General features: G+C 45.8%; 1 protein-coding gene across 4 annotated transcripts in view; it reads left to right on the top strand.

Moving 5' to 3' along the window:
* The first annotated feature begins 344 nt into the window (after positions 1-344).
* The window catches only part of ulk1b (unc-51 like autophagy activating kinase 1), a 104,491-nt gene continuing 93,606 nt past the window's right edge, over positions 345-11,229 (top strand). For all 4 annotated transcript variants that reach the window (XM_078554532.1, XM_078554531.1, XM_078554530.1 and 1 more), the window contains exons 1-3: positions 345-768; positions 1,247-1,339; positions 1,463-1,504. In XM_078554532.1, coding sequence (XP_078410658.1) covers positions 679-768; positions 1,247-1,339; positions 1,463-1,504 — 225 coding nt within the window. In that variant the 5' untranslated portion in view covers positions 345-678. The remainder of the gene's footprint in view (positions 769-1,246; positions 1,340-1,462; positions 1,505-11,229) is intronic.

Below are 11,229 nucleotides of genomic sequence, written 5' to 3'. Positions count from 1 at the left end.
TCTCATCACTGCGAAGGATTCAGTGTCTCTCCCAGAGATCAGAGAGTCTGGTTGCCTCTGGCACAAAGTGTCGATCGACTTCACTGGGATTTGGCCACCTTGCTGTGTATCAGAATTCTGCAACAGTTGCCAGCGAGTAGCTCCCTTTCCTCTCGGTGTCTCTCCCCCCACCCTCCAGCTTCCCTTTGTATACAAACAGTATTCAGCCCGGGGGATCCGATACAAACAAGGAGCACCCGAGGCCGGCCTCTCTGAAACCAACAGCGGGCAACTCGACCATGGACGGGGGCAGAGGTCTGAGAAACGCCAGCCAGCCTTGACCCAGAGCAAATATATATATATATATGTATATATATTAACAACCACCACCACCACCACCCAAAAAAAAATGCACGAAAAGGCATCGGCGGAGAGAAAACAACAGCCCGTGGGAATGGCAGGAGAGAAGGATGCTTTCTGCTCCGGCCGCCTAGACATCTGCCCAGCTCCAGGCAAATCCTAATCTGAAGCCTCTCTGGCGTGGCTGGAGGAGGAGAAGGAGGAGGAGGGTTGGGGGGGAAGGGGGGAAGGGGAGGGGGAGAGAGAGGTGGGGGGGGGGGGGTGAGTGGAGGAAGAGAGGAATAAAAAAAAAACATCAATTAATTACAGCAAAATTAAAAAGAAGGAGCAGTTTAAAACATGGAGAGCGTGGGGAAATTCGAGTTCAACAGGAAGGATCTGATCGGGCACGGAGCTTTCGCCGTCGTTTTCAAGGGTCGATGCACAGAGGTAAATGTCACTGGTCAGTAGCATGGGGGATTACTGCAGGTAATGTACACACCGTGTATCTGCATTATGTCTTTTTGTTATTTCTCGCCTGCTGCACAGTTGCAGTATGTCTCCTATGCGTCCATCGGATGCCCATTATATTTCTTTCAATGTATACATTCTGTTGGGCAGACCCTGTCACCTGTCTGCATCAGCCGGGGCAAGTTACGACAAGCCCTCTCCCTCATCGACCCCCACACTCCTCCAAGATATATACTCCCAACGTTCATTTTCCTAGTCAGATTTAATAGCATAAAGCAACTTTCAGATTAATCTGTTGGCTTCTCCGCATCCCAAATCCTCCATAGGACTGACCTGATGGATACAGTGGTAGACTTGCACGTTTTTACCCGTCCCCCAGTAACTTTATATAGGAGTGGGAGAGGTTCATTTCGTTTAGGAAATCTTGACTTTTCAGTAATTGAAAATTTTATTTCAGAAACACGATTGCGAAGTTGCTATTAAATGCATCAACAAGAAAAACCTAGCAAAGTCACAGACCCTTCTGGGCAAGGAAATTAAAATATTGAAGGTAAGGACATCATTTGTTTTTTTAAAATTTTCTCAATCTTTAACAATTGCACAAGTGCAGCCATCTGGAATATTGGATGTGGAATTTAACCCTCTAATCCTGTGGCTTTATTTCCTCTTTTAGGAACTGAAACATGACAATATTGTGGCACTGTATGACTTTCAGGTAACAGCATGTTATTTTTGGATTTTCCACGCTTCTGTTTGTTGTATTTTATGACATTTTTCTGTTGTTGATGATTGGAATGATTTTTGAAGCTTGGCAATAGATGATTTACTTTGAATTAATTTGTCACAATGGATGGCCTATATCTTAGTCAAAAAATGATAACAAAATACTAACAAAGGAATATGCAACATAAAGAAAAATAATATGTATTCTTCTGCTGAACTGTACATCAGTCCATTTTCAGTGGCTGATTTTGAGAGGGCCCTTGTGTATTGCAGGAAGGATCATTTAAGGGAGGTGGTGGCACAGTCGTATTGTCACTGGACCAGTATTCCAGAGACGCAGTAATACCGGGTTCGAATTCCACCAATGTAGATGGTGGAATTTGAATTCAACAAAAATCTGGAATTAAAAGTCTGATGATGACCATGAAACAATTGCTGATCATTGTAAAACCCATCTGGTTCACTAATGTCCTTTAGGGAAGGAAATCAGCTGTCCTTACCCTGGCCTGTGTATGACTCCAGACCCACAGCAATATGGACTCTTAAATGCCCTCTGAACAAGGGCAATTAGGGGATGGGCAATAAATGCTGGCCTAGCCAGTGACGCCCACATCCCACCAACAAATTTTTAAAAATTCCCCTCGGCCCGGCCCTGGTTTTATTGGGTCTATTTACCCATGATTTTACTGGACTTGTTTGTTCTTGTCTTTATTGTGATTATCCCCTCTTCCCCTGGTTTTATTGGGTCTATTTACCCATGATTTTACTGGACTTGTTTGTTCTTGTCTTTATTGTGATTATCCCCTCTTCCCCTGGTTTTATTGAGACTGTTTGACACCTGTACTGGGTTTGATTGGGATTATTCCCACTGTTCTTGGTTTTCTTGGGATTATTCCCACTGTTCTTGGTTTTCTTGGGATTATTCCCACTGTTCCTGGTTTTATTGGGATTATTCCCTCTGCCCCTGGTTTCATTGGGACTGTTTGAGATTTGTACCAGGTTTCATTGGGATTATCCTCTCTGCCCCTGGTATTATTGGGATTATTCGCCCCCTGAACCCCGGAATGCCCCTGTCTGGGAAAATCTCCTGGCTCCTGTTGTTTGGGTTCAGCTGAGCTCGCGCATGCGCGGAGAGCCCGCTCCCGCTGGATGGTGTTGACATTTTCCTGGGCCCGGAGCTTCACTGCGCCTGCGCACGGAGGGGAGGGAGGGGGGGGGGAAAGCCTGCCGCTATCCAATGCGCCGGCGTGGCGCTCTCCCCGCAAAGGCCGCTGGGAGGTGTAGTCCACCGAGCCATCGGCCTCTTGCAGAGCCGGTACCCGCGGAACTACAACACCCAGAGGGGCTGTGCGCAGCTGAGTTACACCACGTAAGATGGGCTGTTGCAAACAGAGCGGGGGTTTGATTGGGCAAAGCAGGGTCTCCCTATGTGACAGATTGTAGCAAACATGACGAATGTTACCCATTGCAGGAGCTGCGGCTAATATAATGCCGAGCACCAAAAATAACCATAGCTGCAACTTCTGGCTGAACAGCTTGTAACACTCTTGAACAGGATAAAGGCCACTTTTCATCATGGAATAGGGTAGAAGTGGGAGCCATAAATAAAAGGCAGCCACTAATAAACCCGACAGGGGATTCAGAAGAAACTTCTTTATCCAGAGGGGTGAGAATGTGGAACTTGCCACCACAGGGAGTAGTTGAGGCAAATAGTTTGGATCCATTTAAGGGGAAGCTGGATAAACACAGCTGCGGGCGAAAGGAATAGAAGTTTATGTTGATAAGGGGGAAAAAAAATACATTTATGTAACGCCTTTCATAACCTCAGATTGTCTCAAAGTGCTTTGCAGCCACTGAAGTACTTTTAAAGTATAGTCACTGTTGTAATGTAGGAGAAGCAGTAGCCAGTTTGCACACATCAACCCCTCCACAACCGGCAATGTGATAATTGCAAGATAATGTGTTTTAGTGATGTTGATTGAGGGATGAATAATGACCCCAGAACACCAGGAAAAACACCCCCTGCTCTTCTTTGAAATAGTGTTTTTGGATCTTTACACCCACCTTAGAGAGAAGGGGTGGGGGTGGGTGGTGCTCGTTTTAATACCTCATTTGAAAGGTAGAACTTTGGAGAGTGCAGCACTGCACTGGAGTATCAGTCTAGATAGGGTGAGATGAAGTAGGGTTGGAAGAGGCTTGTGTGGGGCGTAAACACCGACATGGATCAGTTAGGCCGAATGGCCTGTGCTGTAACTATTATGCAGCTTGCATCTTTCCTTCCACTTTGCTGAGGACTGCATGTAGGGACATAGGAACAGGAGTAGGCCATTCAGCCCATCGAGCCTGCTCTGCCATTCAATACGATCATGGCTGATAGAACACTTCAATTTTACTCACACTATCCCCATAACCCTTTATGTTATTGTTAATCAGAAATCTATCAATCTCTACCTTAAACATACTCAGTGACTGAGCTTCCATGGCCCTCTGGGGTAGAGAATTCCAAAGATTCACAACCCTCTGAGTAAAGAAATATCTCCTCATCTCAGTCCTAAGTGGCTTCCCCCTTATTCTGAAATTGTGTCCCCTGGTTCTAGACTCCCCATCCTGGAGAAACATCTTACCTGCATCGACCCTGTCTATTCCTTTTAGTATTTTGTAGGTTTCAGTGAGATCACCTCTCGTTCTTCAAAACTCTAAAGAATACAGGCCTAATTTCCCCAATCCCTCTTCATAAGACAGTCCCGCCATCCCAGGAACAAGTCTGGTGAACCTTCATTGCACTCCCTCTATGGCAATAATATCCTTTCTGAGGTAAGGGGACCAAAACTCCACACAGTACTCCAGGTGTGGTCTAACCAAACTTCCAAATCATTGATATATAATGTGAACAGCTGGGGCTCAAGTACTGATCTTTGTGGAATCCCACTAGTCACTGCCAACGTGAGAATGACCCGTTTATTCCTACTATCTGTTTTCTGCCTGTTAGCCAATCCTTAATCCATGGCAGTATACTGCCTCCTATCCCATGTGCTTTAATTTTGCTATCAACCTCCTGTGGGGGACTTTATCAAAAGCCTTCTGAAAATCCAAGTATACTACGTCCAACGACTCTCCTTTATTTATTTTGTTAGTAACATCCTCAAAAAACTCCAACAAGTTTGTCAAACATGATTTCCCATTTGCAAATCCATGCTGACTATGCCCAATCAGATCATGATTATCCAAGTGTCCACTTATCACATCCTTTATAATAGATTCTAGCATTTTCCCTACTACTGATGTAAGGCTAACAGGTCTGTAGTTTCCTGTTTTCTCTTTCCCTCCCTTCTTAAATAGTGGGTGACATTTGCTACCTTCTAATCCTCAGGAACCATTTCAGAATCTATAGAATTTCGGAAAATGATCACCAATTCATCCACTATCGCTATAGCAACCCTTTCCAACACTCTGGGATGCAGAATATCAGGTCCCAAGGACTTATTAACTTTCAGTCCCATTAATTTCTCCAATACAACCTTCTGACTTATACTAATTTCCTTCGACCCCTCATTTTCCTTAGACCCTTGGATCTCTAAACCTGGGAGATTTCCTGTATCTTCCTCAGTGAAAACAGACACAAAGTAATCATTTAGCTTCTCTGCCATTTCTCTATTCCCCATTATGAATTCTCCTGACTCTGCCTTTAATGGACCCACATTTGTCTTAGACAAACGATTCCTTTTCATGTACCTATAGAAGCTTTTACAGTCTGTTTTAATGTTTTTTGCTAGATTGCATTCATATTCTATTCTCCCTTTCTTTACCAGTTTCTTGGTCTTCCTTTGCTGTATTCTAAAAACCTCCCAATCCTCAGGTTTATTACTATTTCTGGCAACTTTATAAGCCTTTTCTTTTAATTTTATACAATCCTTAACTTCCTGATTTTTTGGGGGTTTTTGCACCTTGAAGGAATGTATAGGTGCTGTAAGCTATGTAATAGTTCTTTGAAGACTATCCATTGCCTGTCCAGTCAAACCTTTCAACGTATTTTCCCAAACCACCTCAGCCAATTTATCCCTCATGCCTTCATAATTTCCTTTATTCAATTTTGACACCCTTGCTTCAGAGTGAACTACCTCACTTTCAAACATGATGTAAAATTCTATCATGTTGTGGTCACTTATCCCTCCCTAAAGGTTCTTTTACAACAAGATTATTAATTGGCCCTTTTTCATTACATAATACTAGATCTAAAATAGCCTGCCCTCTCATCGGCTCCTCAACACACTGCTCTAGAAAACCATCTCTAACACAGTCCAGAAACTCCTCTTCCACAGCATTACTGCTTAATTGGTTTACCCAGTCTATATGCAGATTGAAGTCACCCATGATGACTGTATTTCCCATGCTACACGCTTCTCTCATCTCCTGATTAAAACCATGCCCCGCATTACCACTACAGTTTGGTGGCCGATAAACAGCTCCAGCCAATGTCTGCTGCCCTTTGCTGTTTCTTAGCTCCACCCAAACAGATTCCACACATTGTTCTTCCAAGCTGAGATCCTCCCTTACTAATGTACTAATCCCGTCCCTTATTATCAGCGCAACTCCACCTCCTTTTCCTTCTTGCGTGTCCTTCCCAAACGTCGAATATCCTTGAAAATTCAGTTCCTAGTCTTGGTCACCATGCAGCCATGTTTCCCTAATGGCAATTATATCATTCCCATTTACCTCTATTTGTGCCTTTAGATCATCTACCTTATTGTGAATGCTGCGCGCATTCAGGTAGAGTGCCCTCAACTTTGTCTTTTTGACATCATTCCACATTCGAAGCATACTCAATGCTCTGCTTTATTTCTCTTGTCTTCTGGTCTCACTACTACTTCATGTTACCAACTTTACTTCCTTCCCATTTGGGCCACCCCTCAGGTTCCCACCCCCCTGACAAGCTAGTTTAAACCCACCCCAACAGCACTAGCAAATCTCCCTGCGAGTATATCAGTCCCAGTCCTGTTAAAATGTAACCCGTCCAGTTTGTACAGGTCCTACCTGCCCCAGAACTAGTCCCAATGCCTCAGAAATCTGATGCCCCCCTTCCTACAGCAGTTCTCCAGCTACGTATTTAATTGATCAATCCTCCTATTCCTATGCTGACTAGCATGTGGCACTGGGAGTAATCCTGAGATTACTGCTCTTGAGATTCTTCTTTTTAATTTCCTTCCTAACTCCCTGAAATCTGCTTTCAGGACCTCATCCCTCTTCCTACCTGTTGTGATACCAATGTAGATCACAACTTCTGGCTGATCCCACCACCCCCCTGCCCCCGCCCCCACCCCCACCCTCAAAGAAGGTAGCCGCTCCGTGACATCCTTGACCCTGGCACCAGGGAGGCAACACACCATCCTGGAGTCACGTTTACTGCCCCAGAAACGCCAGTCTGATCCCCTGACTATGGAATCCCCTATCACTCTTGCCCTTCCATTCTCCTTCCTCCCCCAGTGTACAGCTGGGCTGTACGTGGTGCCACAGGCTTGGCTCTGGCTGCACTCCCCTGAGGAACCATCGCCCTCATCAGCATCCAAAATGGAAAACCCATTAGTAAGCAGGATAGACTCAGAGGACTTCTGCACTACCTCCCTGGTTCTCTTAGACTGCCTGGTGGTAACCCATTCCCTCTCTGTCTGTGCGCTTCTGACCTGCGGTGTGACCACCTCCCTGACGTGCTATCCACGTAGTCCTCTGCCTCACGGATACACAACAGCGACTCCAGCCGCCGCTCAAGTTCCGAAACCCGGAGCTCAAGCCCGTGCATCTGGTGACACTTCCTGCAGATGTGTTTGTCAGGGACATATGGTGCATCCACCGTTTATATGTGGATTTGTGCAAAGTTTTAACTAGGGGCGATGTTGTCTTATTTGCCGCTGAACTCCAACCAACCAAACATTCAGAATGTTTGCCCCAATTTTCAAAATGAACAGCAATTTTTAAAGGATGGTGCTCATGGGGGGGAAAAAAGGTTCACTGGGATCTGTTTCACAAAATCAGGAAGACCAGGAAGCCCTTCAGTCCATTGGGCCTCTGCCAGCTCTTTTTTAAAGAAATTATTCTTTCATGGGATGCGGGCATCGCTGGCGAGGTGCCTTCTTGAACCGCTGTAGTCCATCTGGTGTAGTTACACCCACAGGATTAGAGCTGTGCAGTCAGCAGAGCGCGTTTTGGAATAGTTGACAAGGGTGAAGGTTCTGGCAGAAGTAACAGCGAGTTCCATATTATTACCACACTCTGGGTAAAGAAACTTCTCCTGAATTCCATATTGGACTTATTCAAGACTTTCTTAAATCTATGATCCCTAGTTTGGGCTCTCCCACAAGTGGAAATATCTTCTCAACCTCTTCCGAATCTCTCTCTAATCTTAAGGACACCTATTAATAGAATTGATAAGGTGTTGCCCATGCCCTTAATGGTCCTGAGTGCCTCATTTAAACCAGGCCGAAATACAGCAATGTTCACATTTGTCCAAATGCCTCAGTGCTGACCCTTGTAGTTTCAATGAATAATATGGTTTGAATGAAGATGTCTCTTAGAGTGCACGCAGACTCCCAGGCGCATGTCTCACCGAATAGAGCGTCTTTATTTAAAGAGCATATATCGTCTCTCACTCTGACACTGTTGTTTTAGCCTCAGTTCCCAACATGAATTTGTAAATTTAAAATTAAAAAACAACTACTGGGAATGCAAATTCCTAAAAGTAAAGCATCATGATCAATGCCTAGGGGTTGATAGATTTTTTTTCTCTCTAGAAAAGAGGAGGCTTGCTGAGTGAGCTGATAGAGATCTTTAAAACTGTGAAGGGATTCAATCAGATAAACATAGAAGATGTTTGGACTTGTGGGGGAGGACAGAGCAGCAAGGGGCCACAAATGTAAGACAGTTAGCAATAAATCCAACAGGGAATTGAGGAGCAGCTTCTTCACCCAGAGAGTGGTGAGAATGTGGAATTCGCTACCACAGGGAGTGGTGGAGGCTAATAGCATCGGCACATTTAAGGGGGAAGCTAGATAAACACACGAGGGAGAAAGGAATAGAAGGATATGCTGATAAGCTGAGATGAAAAGGGGTGGGAGGAAGCTCATGTAGTGCATAAACACTGGCTTGGGCCAGTTGAAGTTACTTGCACAAGTAAAACCTTGCAACAACAAATCTTATATTACTGCTAATGTAAGGATTTGGGAACTAACAAAGTGCAGCCTGGTTTTTTTATTCATTCATGGGATGTGGGCTTCGCTGGCTGGGCCAGCATTTATTGACCATCCCTAGTTGCCCTTGAGAAGGTGGTGGTGAGCTGCCTTCTTGAACCGCTACAGTCCATGAGCTGTAGGTACACCCACAGTGCAGTTAGGAAGGGAGTTCCTGGATTTTGACCCAGTGACAGTGAAGGAACGGCCGATATATTTCCAAGTCAGGATGGTGAGTGGATCAGAGGAGAACGTCCAGGTGGTGGTGAACCCGTGTGTCTGTTGCCCTTGTCCTTCTAGATAGCAGCGGTTGTTGGTTTGGAAGGCACTAAGGAGCCTTAGTGAGTTACTGCAGTGCATCTTGTAGATGGTACACACTGCTGCTACTGTGCGTCAGTGATGGAGGGAGTGAATGTTTGTGGATGGGGTGTCAATCAAGTGGGCTGCTTTGTGCTGGATGGTGTCGAGTTTTTGAGTGTTGTGTGAGCTGCACTCATCCAGGCAAGTGGGGAGTATTCCATCACACTCCTGACTCGTGCCTTGTAGATGGTGGACAGGTTTTGGGGAGTCAGGAGGTGAGTTGCTCATTGCAGGATTCCCAGCCTCTGATCTGCTCTTGTAGCCACAATATTTATATGGCCAGTCCAGTTTAGTTTCTGGTCAATGGTAACCCCCCGGAAGTTGATAGTGGGGGATTCAGCGATGGTAATGACATTGAATGTCAAAGGGCGATGGTTAGATTCTCTCTTCTTGGAGAAGGTTATTGCCTGGCACTTGTCTGGCACAGTGTTACTTGGCACTTGTCAGAAGTTTGACACCATCCAAGACAAAGCAGTCTGCTTGATTGGCACCACATCCACAAACATTCACTCCCTTCATCACCGACGCACAGTAGCAGCAGTGTGTACCATCTACAAGGTGCACTGCAGTAACTCACCAAGGCTCCTTAGCACCTTCCAAACCCACGATCACTACCATCTAGAAGGACAAGGGCAGCAGATAGATGGGAACACCACCACCTGGAAGTTCCCCTCCAAGTCACTCACCATCCTGACTTGGAAATATATCGCCGTTCCTTCACTGTCGCTGGTCAAAATCCTGGAACTCCCTCCCTAACAGCACTGTGGGTGTACCTACACCACATGGACTGCAGCGGTTCAAAAAGGCAGCTCACCACCACCTTCTCAAGGGCAATTAGGGATGGGCAATAAATGCTGGCCCAGCCAGCAACACCCACATCCCATGAATGAATAAACAAAAAGCCCAAGCCTGGATATTGTCCAGGTCTTGCTGCATTTGGACATGGACTTCTTCAGTATCTGAGGAGTCGTTAATGGTGCTGAACATTGTGCAAACATCAGTGAACATCCCCACTTCTGACCCTATGATGGAAGGAAGGTCATTGATGAAGCAGCGAAAGATGGCTGGGTCGAGGACACTACCCTAAGGAACTCTTACAATGATGTACTGGAGCTGAGATGATTGACCTCCAACAACCACAACCATCTTCCTTTGTGCTAGGTATGACTCCAACCAGTGGAGAGTTTTCCCCCTGATTCCCATTGACTCCAGTTTTGCTAGGGCTCCTTGATGCCACACTCGGTCAAATGCTGCCTTGATGTCAAGGGCAGTCACTCTCACCTCGCCACAGGAATTTAGCTCTTTTGTCCATATTTGAACCAAGACTATAATGAGGTCAGCAGCTGAGTGGCCCTGGCGGAACCCAAACTGAGCATCAGTGAGTAGGATATTGCTAAGCAAGTGCTGCTTGATAGCACTGTTGATGACCCCTTCCATTACTTTACTGATGATCGAAAGCAGACTGATGGGGCAGTAATTGGCCAGGTTGGATTTGTCCTGCTTTTTGTGTACAGGACATATCTGGGCAATTTTCTACATAGCTAGGTAGATGCCAGTGTTGTAGCTGTACTGGAACAGCTTGGCTAGGGGTGCAGCAAGTTCTGGAGCACAAGTCTTCAGTACTATTGCCGGGATATTGTCAGGGCCCATAGCCTTTGCAGTATCCAGTGCCTTCAGCCGTTTCTTGAAATCACATGGAGTGGATCGGATTGGCTGAAGACTGGCATCTGTGATGCTGGGGACCTCCGGAGGAGGCTGAGATGGATCATCCACTCGGCACTTCTGAAGCAAATGCTTCAGCCTTATCTTTTGCACTGATGTGCTGGGCTCCCCCATCATTGAGGATGGGGATATTTGTGGAGCCTCCTCCTTCAGTGAGTTGTTTAATTTTCCATCACCATTCACCACTGGATGTGGCAGGACTGCAGAGCTTAGATCTGATCCGTTGGTTGTGGAATCGCTTAGTTCTGTCTATCACTTGCTGCTTATGCTGTTTGGTATGCAAGTAGCCCTGTGGTATAGCTTCACCAGGTTGACACCTCATTTTTAGGTATGCCTGGTTCTGCTCCTGGCATGCTCTCCTGCTCTCTACATTGAACCAGTGTTGATCCCTTGGCTTGGTGGTAATGGTAGAGTGGGG

This window comes from Cetorhinus maximus, chromosome 12 (genome assembly GCF_964194155.1).
Source record: "Cetorhinus maximus chromosome 12, sCetMax3.hap1.1, whole genome shotgun sequence".
NCBI lineage: Eukaryota > Metazoa > Chordata > Chondrichthyes > Lamniformes > Cetorhinidae > Cetorhinus > Cetorhinus maximus.
This window is presented reverse-complemented; position numbering and strand designations above follow the sequence as displayed.